The sequence below is a fragment of the Rhinatrema bivittatum genome, chromosome 6 (genome assembly GCF_901001135.1).
Source record: "Rhinatrema bivittatum chromosome 6, aRhiBiv1.1, whole genome shotgun sequence".
NCBI lineage: Eukaryota > Metazoa > Chordata > Amphibia > Gymnophiona > Rhinatrematidae > Rhinatrema > Rhinatrema bivittatum.
In genome coordinates this window covers 331,537,744-331,562,730 of record NC_042620.1, presented here as the reverse complement: position 1 = coordinate 331,562,730, position 24,987 = coordinate 331,537,744, and the positions used below count along the sequence as shown (strand labels likewise).

Here is a 24,987-nt window from a genome sequence, read left to right as displayed (position 1 = left end):
GGGTGTACATATTTAGATTCTTCAATCTCTCCTCATAAGTCATTTGATGAAGACCTTCCACCTTTTTGGTCACCCTTCTCTGGACCGCCTCCATCTTGTCTCTGTCTCTTCGGAGATACGGTCTCCAGAACTGAACACAATACTCCAGGTGAGGTCTCACCAAGGACCTGTACAAGGGGATAATCACTTCCCTTTTCTTACTCGATATTCCTCTCTCTATGCAGCCCAGCATTCTTCTGGCTTTAGCTATCGCCTTGTCACATTGTTTCGCCGACTTCAGATCATTAGACACCATCACCCCAAGGTCTCTCTCCTGCTCCGTGCACATCAGCCTTTCTCCCCCCATCGAATACAGTTCATTCGGATTTCCACTCCCCATATGCATGACTTTGCACTTCTTGGCATTGAATGTCAGCTGCCATGTCTTCGACCACTCTTCCATCTTCCTTAAATCCCGTCTCATTCTCTCCACTCCTTCCGGCGTGTCCACTCTGTTGCAGATCTTAGTGTCATCCGCAAAAAGACATACTTTACCTTCTATCCCTTCCGCAATGTCGCTCACAAAGATATTGAAAAGGACCGGTCCCAACACCGATCCCTGCGGTACACCGCTTAAAACCGCTCTCTCTTCAGAGAGAGTTCCATTTACCATCACACATTGTCTTCTGTCCGTCAACCAGTTTGCAATCCAGGCCACCACCTCGGCACTCACTCCTAAGCTTCTCATTTTATTCACCAGTCTCCTGTGCGGGACAGTGTCAAAAGCTTTGCTGAAATCCAAGTAGATGACATCGAGTGCTCTTCCTCGATCCAATTCCTTGGTTACCCAGTCAAAAAAGTCAATCAGATTTGTCTGACAGGATCTTCCAATGGTGAATCCATGCTGCCTCTGGTCCAGCAATTCTCCCGACTGTAGATAGTTCACTATTCTCTCTTTCAACAGTGACTCCATTACTTTTCCCACCACCGAAGTGAGGCTAACCGGTCTGTAGTTACCAGCCTCTTCTCTGTTCCCACTCTTGTGAAGCGGGACCACCACCGCTCTCCTCCAATCATTCGGCACCACTCCCGTTTCTAGGGATCTATTGAATAGGTCACACAGCGGACCTGCCAGCACATCTCTGAGCTCCCTCAGTATTCTGGGATGAACTTCATCAGGCCCCATGGCTTTGTCCACTTTCAGTTTCACCAGCTCTTCCCATACATTTTCTACTGTAAATGGAGTTACATCTACTCCATTCCCCTCCAGTTTCTTGTTAACTAGTGTCAGTCCTTCTCCAGGGTCCTCTTTAGTGAACACAGAACTGAAGTATTCATTTAATATTTCTGCCATTTCTTCGTCTCTCTCCACGCATTGATCCTTTCCACCTTTCAATTTCACTATACCATTTTGAACTTTTCTCTTTTCACTGATATATCTGAAAAATGTTTTGTTACCACTCTTTACCTCTTTGGCAATCCTCTCTTCCGCTTGACTTTTTGCCATCTTGATTAATTTCTTCGTCTCCCTCAGTTCTACCAGATATTCTTCTTTGTGTTCCTCCTTTTGGGATCTTTTATATTTCTTGAATGCTGTTCTTTTAGCCTTTATTTTGTCAGCCACCTCCTTTGAGAACCAGATAGGTTTCATTTTTCTTTTGCTTTTCTTTACTTTTCTAACATATAGATTAGTTGCCTTGGTGATTGCTCCTTTTAGATTGGTCCACTGTTGATCCACATCTCTCTCGTTTTCCCAGCCTTTTAGTTCTTCCTCCAGGTACTTCCCCATTTCATCAAAGTCTGTGTTTTTGAACATCAAAACTTGGGTTTTTGTGCTTCTTTTTCGTTTTTAATTAATCGTTTTTAATTAATCGTTTTTATTAATAGCTCAGCTCAGCTATTAATAGCTGAGCGATAAATGTGCGTCTGAGACGCACATTTATTTTTTTTTTTTGCATTTGGAGTGAATGAGTAATAGCCTCATTCGCATGTATTTGCATGTGATGAGCGCTAACTCATTCACTCCGCATCGGACACGCATTAAATAGGCGCTAATTACCCCTATTGCATTCGGGGGTGGATTAGCGCCTGTTTAACCCACATCTGACAGCGGGTTAAAGACCGCGCTCAGCTGAGCGCACTGTATTGCATCGGCCCCTTAGTATGGAGGTGTGTCAAGTCGGTCTTAATCTTTCATTGATGTGCATTGAAAGAAGTAAACAGAGAGAGGAGATTCTTTGGATGAAGGTCTAAGTATTGTTGTTGGACACATAAATAGCAGTCAGTACATTTCCAAAGCAGCTACAATCTGATGCTCCTAAGAGCAAGATGCAAAGCCGTCGAGTCTTCACTCCCCTCGCCTCCCATCTTTTCCGCCCGCTCTCCATCCCACTCTCCCGTTAAAAAAAAAAAAAAGGCAACCGTAGGGAAAAAATGCCAAAAGAGAGCTTACACTCATCACACCACAAGATAACACTCGTCGCCCACTTCCCCACGCCGCCAGCGTCAATCTCATTCACCCAGCATTTTAGAGACCTTGCAGTCACCCTAGACAATCATGTGAATTTCACTTAAAGAGTGCTTTTTCAAACTACACACCTTGAAAAAAACTAAAACCCCTCCTTCATCTCTCCGATTTTCGTACAGTAGTGCAGGCAACTATTTTCTCGAAAATCGACTATTGCAACTCCCTCCTCCTAGGTCTCCCCAAAAACACCATCCGCCCCACTCCAAATCCTTCAGAACGCTACCGCTCGCACCCTCACCAACGCCCGTAGAAATGACCACACATCACCCGTCCTCCAGGATCTACACTGGCTCCCCATAGGACCCCCCGTATCCGATACAAAAACCTCCCCATCATCCACAAAGCCCTTCATAACCCCGACACGAATTGGCTGAAAGGAACATTAACATTCCACACCTCCTCGAGACCCACCAGAAATCAATACCTGGCGACCTTACGCACACCCTCTCCCCAAATTCTACACAACCTTGCACCCACCAAAGCTCGATCACTGTCCATAGCCGGGCCTGCGCGGTGGAACTCTATGCCAGTTAGTCTACGCCAGGAACTCTGATCAAATAAATTTCAGCAGAAGCTAAAGACCCTGGCTATTTAAACAAGCATATACCATACCAGACTGAATCCCATTCAGGCATCTCACTCCTCTCTTGCCCACCCCACTCTCTCATAATTCCTGTGATTCCTCTCTCTGCCCCCTTAGTCCTTCTAATGATTCGCTTTTACAAAGAGCTCTATGTAAAATAGTTTAAAACGTTGTAAAATAAGCTCTTGTTCCCCCATTCTAAGTTTTGCTCGTGTTTGCTGCAATTGCATTCAATTCGTTTCATTCAGTTCGTTTACATTCAGTTCATGTTACCCGCCTATATGAAGAGTTATACGTAAAGCATTTTTAAGCTAAGTTCTTGTTTCAGTGTAAACACGATGTGATACTCACAGTGTATGTCGGCATATAAAATCACTAAATAAATAAAATAAAAAATGGCTATTGGTTTGTTAAAACCAAAAAAAAAAAACCTGCTTGCCACCTGATGCCTGGAAGGGACTAATCCCCAGCCTGCTGATTGACAGCAGAGTCCCTTTGCTGCCTGGCCTGGGGGGAGCTGCTTAGTATGCGCAGGGACTCGCCAGGGCTGCTGCTGCCGCTGCTGCCACCGCCTCCTCCTCCCCTCCCCCCCCCCCTCCGCCTCTCGCTGGGAAAAGCATGCAGCAGCAGCAGCGGCAGCAGCAGAAGCAGCCTGCCAGGCTGGCGGAGAGCTCCCCCTGAGAGAGCGAGCGAGCGAGCAGCCGGCGCTGCCCTTGCGCGCGCGGAGCTCGGGGGCATGTGAGAGCCATCGCTGGGCGCCAGCGCACTGAGAGCGGGCTCCAGGAGCACCGGCAGCCGGGAGCAGTCGCCCCCCCCCCCTCCCCTTATCCCCGATCCCCTCCCCCCTCCCCCCATTTTGGTTTTTTGTGTGGTGTTTTTTTTTGTTTTTTTTTTTTATTATTCTGCCATGGTGGATGCATGGACAGTCTTACAGAGCAAAGGTTGACGACTCAAACTCTGCCAGCCCCGCACCTCGAGCACTACAGCGTCCTGCACTGCACCATGACCTTGGATGTGCAAACGGTGGTGGTTTTTGCCGTGATCGTGGTGCTCTTGCTCGTCAACGTGATCCTGATGTTCTTCCTGGGCACCCGTTGAATGGATTTCGCTTCCTGCTCGGTGGGGGGCTGCCAGTAGCAGTTCGACGAGAGCCGAGGGCGAGCGAGCGAGGGAGTCGCGGAGTGGGCTCCGGCATGGCCTCGCTGTGATCTGTATGACGGTGGTATATTCTCCTTCCCTAAATCTTTGCAATTTCTGTCTTTTTGTCTCGTATAAGTGCGCCTGTAAGTCTCGCTGTTTGTCGCCTGCCATTAGATATTGGACGATGGCAAATCTCCCCCCCCCCCCAAAAGCAAACCTATGGAAAAACTACAAGCCCTGCATGTTTTACAGATGTGTATGCCTGCCCGTGTCTTTTCAATATATATATAAAAAAGGGTTTGGAAGGTAGGGGGAAGAGAGATATATCTAGAAATTTCTAGCAAGTAATTAAAGCTGCCTAGCATGCATGGAGAAGGAGCGTGGGTGCTGGTGGTTAAATGCTGATAAAGGTTGCTGTTTTCTTTAACATGCAGAAGGAGATTCCATCTTGCCTATTAAAAGAAAGAAATGAAAGGGAAAGGGAAAGGCTAGCAAAGGATTTGTCAGAATTAAAAATAATGTTTTGCCGTGATAGCGGAGAAATTTACCTTTTGACAGCTGTGACTTGAATGCTCAACTTGGCATCAGCCCCACAGAAGCCCTGGGCACCCTGGCAGCCTTACTGGCACAATATTATCCGGCCAACATGTAAGCCAGTGCCTTCTCTTGTCTTGTATTGCAGAAGTTTGCGGATTAATGTTCGTGCACGTATATTAATATCCACTAATCCAATCAATCTAGCGCTCTCGCCATCAGTGTGTGTGGAATATGTATGTGTGTGTGTATATCATATGCACTACTAATGACATATGTCATGCTCATGTATGTATGTGAATATCAGTCTGCACTGTAACTATTAAAATCGGTGTTGATAATCTTGTGTGTGTGTGTCATACACACACACGCACACACACACATATCGCTTATCAGTATTGATCTATTGCTGTTGGGATGAAATGTAGCTATCCTTGTATATACCTTTAAACTCGATGTGTATACACTATGCATGGCAGAAGAGTGTTTGCTAATGGCATGCTTTCCTAACCTGCTCCCCAGATTTTTTTTTGGCAGGAGAAATTTGCTTAAGGGGAATCTTTTCCTACGCTGCGGGGAGGGGGGGGGGCTGGCAGCCTTGGCTAGTTCTAGCTTTTCCCCTGGCTTCACTTTGTTGACATCGATTTTCCTGAAAATTAAGTGCCAAATTAAAGACGACCGGCCTGATCCAAACGTGCACGCCCCCGGCCGAGGATTCCTCTTTCCGCCGATTCTCGCGCGGACGCTCGGCTGCCGGTGCCGGGGCTTTCTTGTACGGCACAGTTCACGTCTCCTTTCCCTTTGCAGGAGGAAACGGTTCTGCTTCTGGGAGCGTGGGAGACTGTAGGGGCCGCGGTGCTGTTTCTGGTCTCTGAGCGTGGGGGGGCTCCTCCAGTTTCTTTTCCCTAGCAACAGTGGATTGGGTTTGTTTTTTTTTTGTGTGTGTGTGTGTGGTGAAGTTTGAAATGGCTCTCTCTCTGTGTGCGTGCCTGGCTGGCTCTTCAGGGCACTGGGCAGACTTTAGCCGGCTAAACCCCAGACCTAGCCGGCTAAACCTGGAGAGCCTGCCCGCCACATGGGGCCGTCCTGGCCCGGCACTGTGTTCCTCTTTGCCCCATCCCTCACTTAGCCGTAGTCGTTTTCTCGTTTTGCTGTGCTTTTATTTTGCTCTGACAAGTCCTAGGTTGCAGCTAGAAAGTGCCGAGATGTCAGCCGCAGGTCACGATGAGGTTGTTAAGGAGCTGGGACCGTCGCGTGCGTGGAAGGGGGCTCGGGCCGGCTTATTATATGCGGCTGCTCCGTAATTGGCAGCTGACGTGGGCAGGTTAAAAGCTTCTCTTATTGGTCGATGAAAGGGGGGGGGGGGCAGGCAGAGACGGCTCGGATTGCATTCTTTCTGTCTCCCTCTTCAAATCATAATAAAGCCATTATCTAATGACATCGGTGATTAAACCCCCCCCCCCCCCCCCACCTCCTGAGCTGTTTGCACTGTACAGAAGCGGAGTGATTACAATCAGGAGGGCGAGCAGCCTCGCACAGGCAACAGGGAGATCTCTGCTATGGCCTCTTCTTTTTTCTCTGAAATTCAGAGGCGTGCTCACCTCCATATCTGTTTTTTTTTTTTACTGCAGACAGAACCTCTCCAGGTATTTGGCTATTGACGCAGCTCAGAGATTTGCAGACTCTCTTGGTTCAGGACACTTTAGACACCATATCTGTTGCTCTGTATTTTGTTTAATGCAATAATTTTAATGAAACGTCGGCCAGCAGGTCGCTGTAAATAACAGGCGGTTTTGCTGGATTTAAAAAAATGCACGTGCATTACACATGCACGCGGAATGTGCTCCATCTATTTCGGTTTCGTCTCAGCCGTGCACCTTTTCTGGTGTGTAGCTAGCGATCCTGAAACTGATGGCTGGGAACAGAGTGCTGTTAAAAACATTACATGCTTATGGTCGTTAAGCAAAACTTTACAGAGTGGTGATTTTTCCAAAGAAATGTTGCACTTGGCGAACGCCAGGAGGCTGAATTGCACTCCTGGAACTCGTGTGTGTATATTGGAATGATGCTGTATCCTAATGAAGGTGCTGCTTGCCGTGTAGTGATCCCCACCATTTCCTTCTGTTGTGAACTGGTAATAGTGAATCAGTTAATAAGCTGCAGTGATCTCTTTTACAAGGGAATCCTTTGATACAGTGAAGCTTTCCTTAAAGCCCATTTCTAACCAACAAATTCCTGTGGAGGAGGGAGATGAAGAAAAAAAACAAACTTCTAGAGAGAGTGAGTCACCCTATTAATGGCTGGGCACCATAAGTTATTGAGTTTGAAACCTGGCTTTCACTGGCAGGGCAAGCAACTTATGGAGTCCTAAACAGAAGGGATTTAAACGTGTTTGCACTACTGTATGATGTGTTACACCTAGCTCAGGGGGTTCCTGTATTTTACTGAGGTTTTCAAGAACAGTGCCCTGGGTATTTTCCATTTTTTAAATTTATTTTAAGGCATTTATTACCCGTCCTTCCTATATTCCTGCAGTCTCCAGGATTTTAGGCTCCCTTGGGGAGCCTGTGTGCCAAGGGGACAGGCAAATAATTCTTCTATTCCAAATGATATATATTTTGATGAATTTGTTCTGCAAAAAAATCTTTTTTTTTTTTTGGCTATTCTAGAATAATAGACCTGAAGAGGTTGTCTGATCCATGCCCTCATCTGTACAGATGTTCACCTAATTTACCCTTAAAAAATCTCCAGTGCCTGAGATTCCACCGCCTCCCGTGCTTGACCCCTCTTCCTCCTCACCCAGCAGGGGTGACATTTTGATCCAGGAACGCATTTTCAGATACTCAGACAAGTACATTCACCACTCGTCGGTAGGGTTTAGATTCTTGTGCATTTTGGATGCTGACAGATGTTTGGGAATTGTGCCCACCTTCCAGGGTCCCATCAGTTGGGTTTTTTTTCTTTTTTAATTCAATGGGCTTGCCATGCTCCTGGGGCTGAATTTCGTGTCTGCCTGGTGGAATCTGCATTCACAACCTCTTTATTTCCTTTTAAAGTTTCCCATTCCTGTGTATCACGTATTGGAAAATCTGCTCTCCAGTAAGCTTACGGAAATTACTCCAGCAGAGGTCTGAATGCCCTTTGTGGAGCTGGCAGGCATAGCCTGGGGAAAGTGGGTGGAGGCAGCGTAGAGGCGTAGAGTGTCTTATGGGACAAATACCAATTTTGCACTAGCCCCCCTCCCTCCATATTAGAAATTGTCTGCTTTATCAGTGGAAGCACTGAGGAACACAGCAGACCCAGGCCGAGTTTAATTGGTGGGATTCTCTTTTGATTGGAGCTAGGGCTTCCTGTGCCGCACATTGGACTTTGGGAGAGTCAAGAATCTGGGAGGCTGGGGCCTGGTGACTGACGATAGTTGCGCTTCACCAGAAAACTCAGGGGTAGTATCTCAGCAGGATTTCAGTGTCGTCGGTACCAAATCCGGCCTTGTCAAAATGTACTCCTGCACGTTTCTAGCTTCTTTTTTTTTTTTAACATGGCAGGAAAAATGACATAAAAAAGATGTAGATTCATTTTTTACATAGCAGCATTCATCAGGACTTGCTTTATTCTACCCTGGCTGTGGGCATATTTAGTGAGAACGTCATTATTCAGTAGGCCCGGTAAGTGAGAGTTACAGGACAGCACGCTAAAGAAGAAAAATATACATATGGATAAAAATAGCTCTGCATAAAAAGTATATAGAATATATACTTTATTTATATAAAGAATAAAACTCCTGTTTTATTCTTATTCTGTTCTATGTAAACCGCTAAATGTAGGGACAGTTACTGTTCCTTGTGAACCGGGGTGATATGTATATTATACAGGAACCTCCGGTATATAAATCATTTAAATAAATAAATAAATACATTTATAAAAAGTATATAGAATATAGAAATTGTATCCACACTCAGAACCGGTATTGTTTTAGATACTATTTAGTTTTTGTGTTGGTTTGTTAAGGTTTAATAGTTACATCAATATTTTAATTGTATGTTATACTTTATTGGATGGTCCACAGTCTGTTCAGCCTGTTTTCCGTCAAAACTGTTATATGGAATTTAGTTTATTTAATACCTATTAATAATGTCAATGTAAAGCCTGTTGCTAAGTTATGGTTAAATGTAAACCGCGGTGATGTATTTCTTTACGTACTGCGGTATATAAAAACCCTTAAATAAATAAATAAGTAATTGTTCTTCTAAAGGTTGCAATGGACTGGCGCCTCAGAGAGACTGAGACTGTCTGCCCCAGGGGTCTGTAAGGGTAGGTGTGGCTTTTTTTTTTCTTCCTGAATAAGGATGAGGTGGGTTGAAAGCTGTGCCCTGGCCTTTGTTAAATGGAGGAATGATTTCGAATCCAATTTTTATGATAAATTCCATAATTCCTAATAATTACCCATGGGTTAAACACACAAATACTTCGGAAACAGCTGATTTTACTGAAGTGAATTGGTAGAAGTTTGAAGGGAAGTCTGTACTGCGCTTTACCAGGTCGCACTGTATAGGGTTCATGATTCGTGGATCAAGAACACCGTCCAGTCCTGTCGGTTGTGAACTTGAAATATATAAAAATATTTTGATTTTTACAGCGATGGCCCCAGCAAGTCAGCTGTGTTTTGTGTTTGTAATTATTAAAGGACAGGCATAAGCTGGGAACTGGCTAACATATTTTATTTTTGTTTTTGTTCTCGGTTTGTTATGGTTCCAGGTTTCCAAATGTTTTTTCTGAATGTTTCTATTGCTAATGTTCATTGTTTAATGTATCGCCTCCTAGCGAAAGTTCTGTTCCATTGTAAACCGGTGTGATCCATATTCTTTATAGGAATCTCGGTATTTAAAACTTCCAAATAAATAAATACATAAATAACGATGGGATTTCTCTAGGTGTAATTCAGAGAGGCCTGCGAGATTGTGGGATGCCTCTCACCTTCCTGCCACTGTCGTCCCCCCCTACAGGGGTGGAAGAAGAGCGGCCTCAGCCTGGCACTGTTGTAGAAACCTTTGCAAAAAAAAAAATCAAATATTGGTGGTAGAGGGGTTGGGAGTCTTCTCGAAAACCCGGGTGCGGTGCTGTAACCCCCGGCAATGATTTTCTTTTCACCATCGGGAACTTTTCCAGCCTGAAGGATAGGCATGGGGGGGGGGGGCTCTCTGCTCTGCACCCATCCCGCCGGCCCATTTTCATTCAGGGAGGCCGGCGGCGGGCTCTGCAGCCCACTGGCCCTCTCCTGGCCTGCGCTCCTCTCCCTATGGGCCAGCGCCTGCCCCCCTAGGCTGCCCCCCTGCGGCTCTTCCCCCTCCCCCTGTTCTCTTGGAGAAAGTCCGCGGCCGGGCCTGACAGTGGGGCAGGTGCAGGAGGGGGCGCCTCTCCCCCCCCCCCCCCCCGTACGGAAGCTGGGCCCGCGCTCCCTCGGGCCCCCCCCCCCCCCCCCTCTGCCTCTGCCACCACAGGCGGACTGGATTATTTGGATTGTGCTGGATTATTTGACCCCCCCCCCCCCCCCTGCGTGCTGCTGTCAAGTGTTTCTCATTCTGTCAAGGAGCGTCGCTGCATTAGGATTTGTCTTGCCTCGCTCTGCTCGCCTCACAGCCCCGTGCGTGGGCACCTTCGGCACGTGGCCTTCCCAACCGGCGCGGTTTCGTTTCCTGCGAGGGCTGAGCCGGTTCTGGTTCTTTTTAATTAACGTTCTCATTCCCGGGAGAAAAGCAGGACTGGATGAGTCTTGGCGCGGAGGGAGGCTCGGGCAATCCCTCCCCGGGGAGCAGGTGCTCCTCCCGTGCAGCGAATGCGCGGGCCCTGACAGCTGCCTCGCGGTTCTGCTGGCGCGGGGCTAGGGAGAAGACCGTAAGAGGCCGGCAGCTGGCTGCATAGCTGAAACCGGGCGATGGCCGTCTCTCTCTCTCCCCCACCCCCCATCTTTAGGAAGCGTGTCGCCATGGCGACCGCACGCCACGGCTCACTTTGTGCATCTGGCGCTGAGGCGCTTTCTAGCTGTGCTGGGCGGCAGGGAAGAAAGGGCGGGCGCCGTGCCTCGTGAAGCGCCCACCGGGGCCGGGGGGGGGGGAGCCTTAGCAGGGCAGAGCTATGTGGGGAAGAGAGGGCAGCAGCCTCTCTTGGCACCACGGACAGAGAGGGATTTATCATTTAGGCTTGCTGCTTTCATTGCACATTCCGGGGCTTATACTTGTCTCCAGGGTTTTGTTTTGTTTTTTTTTTTTGCAAACCAGGGCTGTGAGTATGAAAATATATCTGGGTAGGCATTAAAGCAGGACCGGCAGAAAGCTTCAGTCATTAAATAGGGAGGTGAAGAGTAACCAGATAACACATTGAATAATGTGTTACGTTTTACAAGATGATATTAGCAGGGAATATTTTTAAATATCAGATGCATTACTTCTATCCAGTGGCAGTCTGTTCCAGAGTATTTACACTCAGATTGATGAACAATGTGTTCTTTTGTTTTATTGGCTCAACATAAGAATTGCCCAACAATAATTATGTATACGAGCTTTTCAGCCCAATCCCTTCCTCGGATAATTTTGGAGTAAATGCATCCTTTAATCTGATTTTCCTAATTCCAATATAGCCAGGGCTCTCTGTTGGGCATGAGAGGGGCTATCGGGTCTTTCTCCATAGGGTGGAAGCTTATAGTTTAAGATCTGACAGGCAAGGAGCTGCTAAAGCACACTTCCTCTGCACTCGGGCAGGCCAGTCCCCCACAAGTGGGTTATGCATTTCTACTGGAGACAGAGTAAAAGCTGACATCACGGACATATAGCCCTGCTCTGACATCAGCCCGCCAGTATTCTCCGTCTCCAGCAGATGGTGGATGTGCATTTTCCTACTGGGGATTGCCTGGAAAAAAAAATGGTAATAATTGGAGGATTTCAGAAGAAAACGAGAAGTTGAATAGCACTGCTTGCCTTCTGAGGTGATGGGTCCCTCCCTCACTTGAGTGCCTTGAGTCCGGGAGCCTTTTTCAGGCATGGACATGAAAAAAAAAGAAAAAGTGGTTGCAGGCCGAGAGAGGCTCAGTGGTGAAGGCTTTCACCCTCCCCACCCCACCCCCAATAGCCGGAGACCCATTCCTGATTTCAGCCAGTCAGGGCTGAACTCAGGTTAAAAAAAAAAAAAAGATGACGTCGAAGAAAGATTAGAGAGGTTTTCTTTTCCTTATCTCGTTCTTACCGGGTCTTCCTTCCTCGTCGTTAGTGTTTGGCGGCTTCCCGCGCACATCTCTGGGGAGTTTAGTGAGGTGCGGGGACGGTGCAGGCTCGGCAGGGTGAGCAGCCTTCGGCTAGACCCTGCTCCCAGGCTTGGTATCTCTGGTTACGTGGTAGGCCGCAACGGTGGCGTGTTTTGCGCGCGTTTGTGTGCGCCTTCTTGCGGCGGTATGATGACGGCGCACACGTGTGCACCTATTTGTGCGCATAAGGCCACGGCCTCCGCTTGTGCGTGTACGTCTGCAGCCTGCTAGCGTGCGCGTGACTGAGTGTGTATTCTGCACGTTGCAGAGATGGCGCCGGTGTCAAGCGCTTAGCGATTTATGCTGCCTGCCATATAAGGGCGATACAGCCAGGGATTTCTGCGAGTCTGTATCAGCGCTGCCTGGATCCTCGAGGTGATTTGCCTTCTACTGATTTTTTCCGGAAATTGGTTCATCCCCTCAGTCAGAGGGGAGGGGGACTGTAGGCGACACAAAGAGGGAGTCCCCTTCTTCGGCTGATCCAATGGTAGAGAGGTCTTCAGGATATACTCACTCAGAGGATGTCAGGTGCGGATCTATAGGGCCTGGTATGGACCCGTCCTCCTTTCCCTGGCTGGAATTTTTCCAGAGTCTACAGACTTTTCTGCAGGGGCGCTCTTCAGAGATGGTAATGCCTCCTAAATCAGGATCACGTACCCCGGGGTCCCCGCGTGTCTTCCACTGTGTGCAAACACCGCGGTGCCGCAGCCCCTGATGATGTTCGGGGGGGATGTGGATCAAGATGACACTGACGATGATTTGGGTTTCTTCCCCTCTTAAGGAAGGGAAAATTTCCTGTACTTATAGCCACATAGAATTCTGGTCCATTTCTTTCACAGAGGCGAGTTGCCAGGTCTGTTACCCCAGACTCTGAAGGCGCTTGGGGTGGCTGGGATGACTCTACAAATGCGCAGAAGGAGGACCCTATATTGGTCACCCTATACAAAGCATCAGGTTTCTATCCCCTCTTGGATATGATTCAAGAGTTGATTGACCTTGAATGGAATGCGCCAGAGTCAAGCTTTAAAGGGGAATGCGCCTTGGCGGGTTTGTAACTTCTTGGATCTGAAATCAAGAGAGTAATTACGTTTCCCAAAGGTTGATGCGCTGGTGTGTTCTGTTACTAAGTGAACCACCATTCTGATGGAAGGAGGGGCAGCTCTAAAGGATGCTCAGGATAGAAGGATTGAAGCTCTCCTTAAACAAGCTTTTGAGGCCATGCTGATGAATTTGCAAATTGCTTCTTGTTCCCTGGTGGTGCAAGCTAGTCTGTGCCTCTCTCAGGAGTCTGAGGGAGTGGGTTTGGATAGCAGAGTATTGATGGAGCCTGGAGCTGCCCCCTTAGCTGATTCGGGCTGTGATCTTGTTCGCACTACCGCCAGAGGGGTTGCTTCCGTGATAGTGGCTAGGCGTCAGCTGTGTGATTGCCCTTTAAGGGCAGTGAGTTGGAGAAGATGGCAAATAGATTGGGGGGGGGGGGGAGTCCAGGTCCCTCATTTGGTGGGAGGTAAAAGACCGGCTTCATGTCCTTTTTGGGTAAGTGGCCACTCTTGAGATTACAGGCGATTTTTGTCCTTACAGGTGGACGTCTACTCAAAGATCTTGTATCTTCGGTAGGTCTCGGTCTTTTCGCCCCAGAAGGCCTTGGAAGGATGTGGGCCCCCCCCCCCCCCCCCCGAGCTGAGCCGCTCGTTCTTCTCAATGAAGCTTTGCGGACTCACCTGCTGGTGCAGGAGATAGGCAGACGCCTATCTCACTTTGATCAGAGGAGGGTCTAGATCATGTCAGATCAATGGGTCCTGGAAGTGATAAGGGACAACTATGCTCTTGAATTCCTTTGCATTCCTCCGGATACCTTTATGATTTCTACATGCAACTCCCCTCAGAAGACGATGGCAGTATAGACTACCTTAAGAAGGCTATTGGACTTGTTGTCGGATTGCAAGAAACTATGGGCTTCTATTCCATCTATTTTTTCATACCCAAGAAGGAGGGGGTCTTTTTAACCCATCCTGGATCTCAAAGGAGTCAAATGACATTTGAGGATGACTCATTTCTGAATGGAGACTCCACACATTGTAATAATGGCGGTACAATTAGGGGACCATCTCACGTTTCTGGTTCTGACGGAAGCATATCTGCATATTTCCATTTGCCAGGAACATCAACTGTTTCTGCGATTTGCCATTCTGGGACCTCATTGTCAATTTCAGGCCCTGCCCTTTGGGCTGACCATTGCGCCCAGGTCCTTCTCCAAGGTCAGCCTTGCGCAAAAGCAGCATCCTGGTTCACTCATATCTGGATGATTGGTTGATTGAGCATGGAAGAAAGCCACCTGGCTTCTTTCAGGGTGGTCTCCTTACTGCAAGGTCTAGGCTGGATGGTGAACTTGGCAAGGAGCAGCATACAGCCATCTCAGATGCTGGAATTTCTCAGCATTCATTTCAATACAAAGCAGGGCAGAGTGTTTCTGCCAGAGAGTCGCATTTAGAAATTGATTGCTGAGGCAGTCAAAAAAGCAAACAGAATGTTAGTAATTATTAGAAAGAGAATGGTGAATAAGAACATCAAGCCCAGCATCCTGTTTCCAACAGAGGCCAAACCAGGCCACAAGAACCTGGCAATTATTCAAATACTAAGAAGATCCCATGCTACTGATGCAATTAATAGCAGTTGCTATTCCCTAGGTAAACTCCTCCAAGAACTTATCCAAACCTTTTTTTGAATCCAGCTACACTAATTGCATTAATCACATCCTCTGGCAACAAATTCCAGAGCTTTATTGTTCGTTGAGTGAAAAAGAATTTTCTCCGATTAGTCTTAAATGTGCTGCTAACTTCATGGAATGCCCCCTAGTCCTTCTATTATTCGAAGGTGTAAATAACCGAATTACATCTACTCGTTCAAGACCTCTATCATATCCCCCCTCATTCGTCTCTTCTCCAAGCTGAACAGCCCTAACCTCTTCAGCCTTTCCTCATAGGGAAGTTGTTCCATCCCCTTTATCATTTTGGTTGCCCTTCTCTGTATCTTCTCCATCGCAATTATATCTTTTTTGAGATGCAGCGACCAGAATTGTACACAGTATTCAAGGTGTGGTCTCACCATGGAGTGATACAGAGGCATTATGACATTTTCCGTTTTATTAACCATTCCCTTCCTAATAATTCCTAACATTCTGTTTGCTTTTTTGACTGCTGCAGCACAATGAGCCAACGATTTTAAACTATTATCCACTATGATGCCTAGATCCTTTTCCTGGGTGGTAGCTCCTAATATGGAACCTAACATCGTGTAACTACAGCAAGGGTTATTTTTCCCTATATGTAGCACCTTGCACTTGCCCACATTAAATTTCATCTGCCATTTGGATGCCCAATCTTCCAGTCTTGCAAGGTCCTCCTGTAATGTATCACAGTCTGCTTGTGATTTAACTACTCTGAATAATTTTGTATCATCTGCAAATTTGATAACCTCACTCGTCGTATTCCTTTCCAGATCATATATATATATATATTGAAAAGCACCGGTCCAAGTACAGATCCTTGAGGCACTCCACTGTTTACCCTTTTCCACTGAGAAAATTGACCATTTAATCCTACTCTCTGTTTCCTGTCTTTTAGCCAGTTTGTAATCCAAGAAAGGACATCACCTCCTATCCTATGACTTTTTAGTTTTCGTAGAAGCCTCTCATGAGGGACTTTGTCAAACGGCTTCTGAAAATCCAAATACACTACATCTACCGGTTTACCTTTATCCACATATTTATTAACCCCTTCAAAAAAATGAAGCAGATTTGTTAGGCAAGACTTCCCTTGGGTAAATCCATGTTGACTGTGTTCCATTAAATCATGTCTTTCTATATGCTCTATGATTTTGATCTTGAGAATAGTTTCCACTATTTTTCCCGGCACTGAAGTCAGGCTCACTGGTCTATAGTAACCCGGATCGCCTCTGGAGCCTTTTTTAAATATTGGGGTTACATTGGCCACCCTCCAGTCTTCAGGTACAATGGATGATTTTAATGATAGGTTACAAATTTTAACAAATAGATCAGAAATTTCATTTTTGAGTTCCTTCAGTACCCTAGGATGCATACCATCTGGTCCAGGTGACTTGCTACTCTTTAGTTTGTCAATCATGCCTACTACATCTTCCAGGTTCACAGTGATTTCGTTCAGTTCGTTTAACTCATCACCGCTGAAAACCATCTCCGGAACTGGTATCTCCCCAACGGAAAATGTCATAACGCCTCTGTATCGCTCCATGGTGAGACCGCACCTTGAATACTGTGAACAATTCTGGTTGCCACATCTCAAAAAAGATATAGTTGTAATGGAGAAGGGCAACCAAAATGATAAAGGGGATGGAACAGCTCCCCTATGAGGAAAGGCTAATGAGGGTTAGGGCTGTTCGGCTTGGAGAAGAGTCGGCAGAGGGGGGATATGTTAGAGGTCTTTAAGATCATGAGAGGTCTAGAACGGGTAAATGTAGATCCGTTATTTACTCTTTCAGATAATAGGAAGACTAGGGGGCACTCCATGAAGTTAGCAAATAGCACTTTTAAATCTAATCAGAGGAAATTATTTCGCTCAACGCACAATTAAGCTCTGGAATTTGTTGCCAGAGGATGTGGTTAGTGTAGCTGGGTTTAAAAAAGGTTTGGATGAGTTCTTGGAGGAGAAGTCCATTAACTGCTATTAAACAAGTTGACTTAGGGAATAGCCACTGCTTTTACTGGCATCAATAGCATAGGATCTGCTTAGTGTTTGGGTACTTGCCAGGCACTTGTAACCTGGATTGGCCACTGTTGGAAACAGGATGCCGGGCTTAATGGACTTGGTCTGACCCAGTATGGCAATTTCTTATGTTCAAACCCTGAGAACGACTATTCGCCTGATAGTGTGGTCTTATCTACAGGTCCTGGGTTTGATGGCGGCAACATTGGAGGTTGTCCCCTGGGCGAGGGTGCATATGCGTCCTCTCCAATGCATGTTGCTTTCCCTGTGGAATCTGCAGTCAAAGGACTACGCGGTAAGACTTCACTTTCCATTGGAGGTGAGCGTCCACTTGCAGTGGTGGTTGCAGGTGGATCATTTCAGGAAGGGAGTTTCCTTGGAGACACCAGATCCTTCTGGATTGGGGGTCTCGCTGTCAGGAGTTACTGGTGCAAAGTCGCTGGAATGCCGTGGAACAGCAGTGGGGGGCATCAATCGATTGGAAGCTCTGGCAGTATGGCTGGCATGCTTGCAGTTTGCTGAGTGTCTAGAGGCTCGAGTAGTCAGGACAATGTTGAGCAATGCGTCGACAGTGGCCTACATCAATCATCAGGACAGCACCAGAAGCCAACAGGTGTTGGAGGAGATAGATACGCTCATGGTGTGTGCAGAGCAACATCTGCTAGATATAGCCACCTCCCACATTGCTGCAAAGGACAATGTAAGGGCCGACTTTCTCAGCAGGAAGAGCTTGGACTTAGGAGATTGTGAGTTAATGGACGAAGCTTTTCAGCTCATAGTGGAGCACTGGGGTCGCCTGTATCTAGATTTGCTGGAGACTTCCGGCAGAAGGGATAAGAAAGCACTTGGCATCGATGCTCTCGTTCAGGTGTGGCTGTGGGGAAGGGTGTTATATGCTTTCCCGCCATGGCCTCTGATAGTCAGGATCGTTCGGAAGATTGCAAATCAGGTCAAAAACGTACTTTTAGTGGCTCTGGATTGGCCACAGAGGCCGTGGGTTGCCAATCTGCAGAGACTGCTTGTGGACAGTCCCCTCACACTGCCATTTCGGAAGGATCTGTTGCAGCAGGGACCTGTTCTACACGATGATCCAGGTTGATTTGGTCCTATGGTTTGGCCCTTGAGAGGGCTCGGTTGTTGAAGTGTGGTTATTCTGCTGCAGTGATTTCCACTTTGTTTCGGACCAGAAAGTTTTCTCTGTCTCTGGAGAATTTTCAAGGCCTAGTGTGAGGAGCGTGGTTCTCAGCCTCAAAGTGGAAATTCCATTAATTTTGGAATTTTTACAGGAAGGATTGCAAAAAGACTTGGCCCTTTAACACCTTGAAGGTTATAGGGGGAGAATCATTAGTGAGCATTTGTCTTCCCATCCATATGTGTCCCGGTTCTTAAAGGGTGTTAAGCATCTTCGTCCTCCCTTGTGGCTACCGGTGCCTCTTTGGGACCTTAATCTGCTCTTGAATTTCTTGGCAGGTCATACTTTTTGGCCACTACATGGCCTCTCCTTGCAGCTGTTTACCTTGAAGACATTCTTTCTTGTGGCAGTCTGTTCCCCATGTCAGGTTTCCAAACTGCAGGTTCTTTCTTTCCATGAGCCTTTTCTGCCTGTGACTCTGGGGGCGGTGCAGTTTTGGACTGTACCTTCCTTTTTGCCGAAAGCTGTTTCAGAGTTTCATTTGAATCAGTCTATTTCCCTGTCCACATTGGATAGAGATAGAGATGAGAGTGATTATTGTCTTTTATGTACCTTGGACATCTAGCGGCATCTGAAGCGGTACTTGGAAGTTACTAAATCTGTCCGGAAATCTGATCAACTGTGCTCCAAGGTTGAGGTAAACAGGGTGAACCATTGACGTGGGCAACCATAGCCCATTGGGTTAAGGAAGTCATCATGGCCACCAATGTGGATGGCAAGATTCCTTTGCTAAAGCAGGTTAGTCCACAATCCACAAGGGCTGAGGCGGTATCGTGGGTGGAGATTTGATTGTCTCCTGTCGAGATTTGACGAGCAGCAAAATGATCATCCTTACACACCTTTTCCAAGCATTGCTGCTTGGATGTTCGGGCTCAGGAGGATTCCGCCTTCACATGGGCAGTATTGACTGGACTGCGGGCAGTCTCTCACCCTGTTTGGATGTAGCTTTGGTATATCCCACTTGTGGGGATTGGTCTGCCTGAGAGCAGAGAAAGGAGAAATTCCTTTCCTCTAATAAATGCAGACCAATTCCTGACCTTCCCTCGGCTGCCGATTTTTGCCTTTGGTTCGCCCTTTAGGTGCGGATGATGCAGAATGGTATTCCTGCTATTTGTTGGAGGATTGGTAAATGTCTTATCCAGCCCCTCAGTTTAATGAATGTTCATTGTTTTGTATGAGCTTAGTGTTCCCTACTGGTTGGAAGCATGAGTGGTTGATTATTAATAATCATGTTGAAGTGTAATCAGTTTATCCACAGTTTGGCTTTTCCAAAGAATATTAGCGGTTAATATTGGGGCATGGCTATATGTCCGTAACATCAGCTTTTACTCCATCTCCATCTGCTGGTAGAGTTGCATAACCACTTGTGGGGATTGGCCTGCCTTCATTAGAGGAAAGGAAATCATCAAGTAAGTAGTAATTTCTCCCTCTAATTTGTTCATATAGTTCAGCAGCTCAGGTTGATTGTTTCCAAAACAGTTCTTTGTACTTAAAATGATGATCAGAAAAAGTCTTATGGAAGAAAAAAAATGTGTCTATTTATAGTTAGTGAAACGTGCTCTTCGATGGAGGAACTCGTCAGCTCTATGTTGTGCAAAATTGCCTGATGGACCATGGGCAATGCCTGCCCCAGTCCCTGACTCCTCTTCCGAGTCCAGGTTGTTATACAATAGTCTTCGTTAATACTGAACAATTTCCATTCAACTCCAACTCCGTTAAGTCAAGAGGCTGACTAACACCTGGCCATCCATAGATCATTCTGGGATCTTCTCATCCCTCCCAGAACTGCATTACTACGAGACGCTCCTAGATCTCTTTTTCCAGAGAAGGGTATCGTAGAGATCCCATCAGCCGAAGGGTCTCTCTGGCTTTCACTCTTTCAGTTACCCAGAGCAGCTAAAGCTATGTGTGAAATTTTGTCTCCCCTCAGAGTTACGGGGGTCTTGAAATGCCTTCATATCATTTCTCTCTTGTAAGAAACTGCGGTCCCTCCTCTCTCAACTAAATCTTGTAGCCTGCCGTTATATCTGGCTCTCTCCTTCTCCCTCTACTGGCATGTCTCAAAGCACATCCACCCCTATTCTAGGGAATGATTTTCAAGTGATAAGTATTAACAAATGAAGCGATAGGCTTTACACAAATAAAAATCCATGTACTATGGCCTACATACTTAGTTAACACAATGTTGTCATGTTCCCCTTAATTTCTTTTTTTTCTGTCATGAATATCTCGAGACTCACTTCGTCGAATCAAGGGGGTTGGCAGCATGAGAGTTTGGATCAGGCGTGCAAGAGGATAAGATAGGGGGTGGGATTTCCATTCCTAAATTCCTTCAGAGTTGATTTTTCTTTTACCTGACATGAGTAAAGCAGCTCCCGCTTCGGTTTAGTTCTGCCGTCAAATTTATTTATTCTTTGTATATCTTATGATTTCTAAATGGCTCTTAAGAAATGTCATGCTGCTAATTACTGGAGCTAACTGCAGTACGGACATGGGGGCAGGAGGTTTCTGGCGGGGGCCCCCTTTTCCTCCTCTCTTCCCGCCAATGTGGTGTGAGCAGAACCTGCAGTGCAAAGGAAATTCTGAGCATCAAGTTCTTCTTCGTTAATACAAACCTGGGCCCCCCCTTACTGGTGCATTGGGGTTGGTAGGTCTTGCTTAACCTATACTTTAGACTTTGCGGGATACTTGCCTAAAATACCGTGAGTAAAAGACCCTTAATAATGCATCATATTAATGTAAAAATGCCACTGTAGCAACAAAGAAAAGCCATTTCAAGAATACAGTGAAGTAATATTGCTGGGAGTTTAATAGTATTCCAAACACAGCTCCATGCTGTCCCAACCCCCAGTAAGTGTTTAATTTTAAAATGGCATGTTAACATAGCCACTCTAGAAGTAGGCTATCTAGAGATGTTTTCCTACATGCTTTCATTGCTGTGCACCTTTGTAAGGAGCATGCTTTTACATTATTTTTGAATGAGGCATTTTATGCCTAAGTTTATGTCTGGCAGGAACTGGAAGCTCGCTGTCCCTATCCTGTAATTCGCTAAGACACTGTGGGTTGTGTGCTCCGTTTGGGGTGAATTTTAAAAGTGATGCTGGCGTTAAAAGACCCATATATGCGAATATACGGGCTGCGCGTGAACAACACGTATTTTAAAAGCCACAAATTACATGTGTGTGTGTGTGTGCGTGCGTGTAAACAAAAGCAAAAAAGGGGCAGAGTTGGGGACCTTCCAGGACGGGGCTAAAATTTGCCCATGTAAATCTGTATTTTAATTCCGGTGGCCACTGCACATGGCAGGCTGTTAGCCACACATGTTTACTTCACTCTTGATGTTTACTTCGTTCTTGGGTAGGCCCTAATTTCTGAAAGTAAAATGTGCGGCTTGGCTGCACATTTTACTTTCTGTATCGCGCGGGAATAACTAATAGGGCCAACAACATGCATTTGCATGTTGCGGGCGCTATTAGTCTCGGGGGGGTTGGATGCGCGTTTTCGACGCGCTATTACCCCTTAATGAATAAGGGGTAAAGCTAGCGCGTCGAAAACGCGTGTCCAAATGCGGGTTAACAGTGTGCTCCGCCGGAGCGCACTGTACTGTATCGGCCTGTGATTCAGATAGGACCGCATTTCACGTGGGTTCAGGCGATGTCGTGGGCAAAACTTCGTTTGTTGTCGCCTGTTGAAATTATCTGAGTGGCGACATGGTTGTCTTTGCTCTCCTTCTCCAAGCTTGGATGTTAGGGCTAAGGAGGAAGCTGCCTTTTCACGGGTGGTATTGTCTGGACTGCTGGCAGCCTCCCACCCTTTGTGAGATTAGCTTTGGTACATCCCACTCATTGGCACTGACCTAGCCGAACGCGCTAAGGAAGGAGAAATTACTAGTTGCCCGATAATTTTCTTTCCTTTAGTGAGGGGTAGGTCAATCTCAGATCCGCCCTCAGCTGCCAGTGTTTGAATTTGTGGTTAGCCTTTCTTATGGCCATCTATGCAGAGAATGCTTCCTGGCTCTTCATTGTCAACTGGTAGGTGACTTCTTTAGTCCTTAGTTTGCTAGATGTGTTCCTTTCTTTGACTTTGTGTTCCCGTTAGTTGAGAAACATGAATGTTTGCCTGTTGATAATAGTGTTCAAGTATAATCAGTTTGTCCACAGTTTGGCTTTTCCAGGGAACACTGGTGGGCTGATGTCGGGGGCCGGGACTAAATGGCCATGACGTCAGTTTTTGCTCCATCTCATTGGGCTTGACTTACCCTTCTCTGAGGGAGAGGAAATGATCAGACGAGTAGTCATTTCTCCTTCTTACGGCTGATGAGTTGAGGGAAAAGGTTCCAGAGCTTGTGAGTGGGGCCTGTTCCCCGTCAAGATCCCGATGAATCTGGCAGGCACGGTGTGTCTGTTCCTGGAACGCTCTGCCTTAATGTTTTGCTAACGGACTAACGCAGAGGGTGTGCTTTTGTTATAAACGTAGAAGGAAAGGTCAGGCTATAGGCATTGCCTTTGTACTGACCAGCTTAATACATTTGTGATGTGCCTTCAGTATCCCGGGGTCATGGCACAGTGGCGGCAGGGCGTGCATGTGCTGCTGTAAGGCCCCCAATTCCCGGAAACGAGATTGGGGGGGGGGGGGGTCAGAAGAGCTCAGGATTACCAGGATTGAGCTGTGGGATTGGGGAGCTTTTGCAGGAGATCTGCATGATGGTTTCTTTACGCCATCTCCTAAAACCGCGTTCTCCCTATCACCAGATGCTGGGGTGATGTTCTGAGGGTTATTGCTCGTGTGGGGAGAAGGCCTGTGCCCGTTAACCTTTACCATTCGCTCTGATGTGATGCTCCGCGCCGCCCCCTCCTCTCCTGTCACATTTCTCTCGTTCCAAGTTGGAGGAATGATTTTGGCAGTGATCCTGCCTCCTTGCTCCTCCTCTCCAGTACGACAGTAGCCGCCGCTTAAGCCTTGCTCATTTCTGAATTGAAAGGCTGCATCGGAGAACAACATAATTGCTCAGGTGTTTGGGATCTGCCGCCCTTTCCACGCGTTGCTAGAGGCAGAATTTTCTTTTTCTGTATTAGCAGTAAGAGTCTCAGCTCCTAGCGAACATTCCCTAGTGCATTTCGCCAGTCTTGCAAGATCCGGACTGCAGGTATTTGAGCGATAAGGGCAGTTGTAGCTCTCCCTGCTAATTCAAGAAGGGTGCTTGTATTTTGTGTCCGGGGTCATTATTAAGAGGCTGTCTTTTTTGCTCTTTTAAAGCAGCAGTACTAGCAAAATATATTATTAGATAATTTAATTGGGCAGCTAAGACTAGCAAAATTACAGAGAACGTTATTGTTCCTCTTCAGTTTTTTGTTTACATTTTTTTGTTTTATAAAGCTGCTTCTCCTTCGCCATTCCCATAATAAAGTGAATCAAACTGCTCCAGCAGACTTCCCATTGATATGTATTCTGCATGGGGAACAGCTGAATGGGATCAGGGAAGAATTTTTTTTTCTTTAAAGGTGCACACATTTTATTTCAAATATATTAGGACAAAATAATAAAGATTCCTTGGAATGCAAAGAAACAGGAAAGTTCTGGTGTTTAAGCATGTAACAAATACATTTTGAAGCACATAGTTACCGCAGCCCTGGACCTGGAGTTAGCAGAATCTCCAGCAGCGTTCGGATGCCGCGGTTTGATTTCCCTCCTAACTCATGAGTCACAAGTAATTGCCACAGCATGTGCATGTGTGCACCGCTGTCTGAACGCTCCCAGGAAGGGGCTCGGTAGAAAAGAAAGGGACGCCGTGTATGTGAATGCTAACGCCAGCTGTCTTCTGGGAATGCTCTTTTTCCTGCAAGCTGCAGGGGGACCCAGGTTCTCTGATTCTGTTTCTGCCTAAGCGGCGTTTGTGCTGCGGTCACCCCGAGAATCGGTGGGGATTGAGGGGCATGGGGGGGGGTGCATTGTCAATTTTCTCTCTTCCATTTTCCCAGCCAGTTCTCTATTTCACAAACACACGTATACACATATTCTCTCTCTCTCTTTCTTTTTTTTTCCCTTTCCCAGCACTTTCCTCCTCTTCTGACCTCAGCCTGCTTCCGTAGGCATGGGCATGGAGGGCTCGCTCAGCCGAGGACAGCCCTCTGCTTCCTGCTCCAGCCCTTCTTTTTTTTTTCCCCAGGCAGATTGCAAACTCGGAGAATTCCCAGATACGCAATACCAGTTGCCACTCCTCACTCGCGCTAGGAGTCCACACAACATGGGAGATCTCATAATGGCCCATTAAATGCACAGTAGGGAGGAAAGGGACAGTGGGGAGCAGTCCAAGGCTATGTGGCTAAAATGGAGAGAGAAAATGTCATAATGCCTCTGTATCGCTCCATGGTGAGACCGCACCTTGAATACTGTGTACAATTCTGGTCGCCGCATCTCAAAAAAAAGATATAATTGCGATGGAGAAGGTACAGAGCAGGGAGACCAACATGATAAAGGGGATGGAACAGCTCCCCTATGAGGAAAGGCTGAAGAGGTTAGGGCTGTTCAGCTTGGAGAAGAGACGTTTCTTCTGAGGCCTGTGCAGGGCACGTACCGGGAAATACGCGCTTGGCTGAGGCCTGTGAAAATCCGCGCAGTGCGACATGACCCAGCCACACGGATATCTCCCTTTTTTGCCGTGCGTAGGCTTTAGAAAATTGACCTCTTAGGGAATAACCACTGCTGTTACCAGCATCAGTAGCATGGGATCTTCTTGGTGTTTGGGTGCTTGCCAGGTTCTTATGGCCTGGATTGGCCTCTGTTGGAAACAGGATGCTGGGGCTGATGGACCCTTGGCCTGACCCGGTCTAGTAACCTTATGTTCTTTTGAAAGAGACGCCAAGCTGCAGCAGTGGCCAAAATGTAAGCAGTGACCTAAACTGGATAGTTAAAAGCAGGAAACAAATCCAGCAGGCCGAAAAAGGGGTAACCAAAAATAAGGCTGCAGAATGATAAGGAATCGTGCTGTTATGTCACTAC

The 24,987-nt window shown here is 46.8% G+C and overlaps 1 protein-coding gene across 2 annotated transcripts in view; it reads left to right on the top strand.

Moving 5' to 3' along the window:
* ARHGEF9 (Cdc42 guanine nucleotide exchange factor 9) overlaps positions 1–24,987 on the top strand; it is a 372,437-nt gene that overhangs the window by 116,193 nt on the left and 231,257 nt on the right. The window contains exon 1 of one of the 2 annotated variants that reach the window (XM_029607692.1): positions 3,987–4,311. The exons of the other annotated variant lie outside the window; for it this stretch is intronic. Coding sequence (XP_029463552.1) covers positions 4,303–4,311 — 9 coding nt within the window. The 5' untranslated portion in view covers positions 3,987–4,302. Of the gene's footprint in view, positions 1–3,986; positions 4,312–24,987 lie in introns of those variants that run through there. 2 annotated transcript variants of the gene reach the window in all.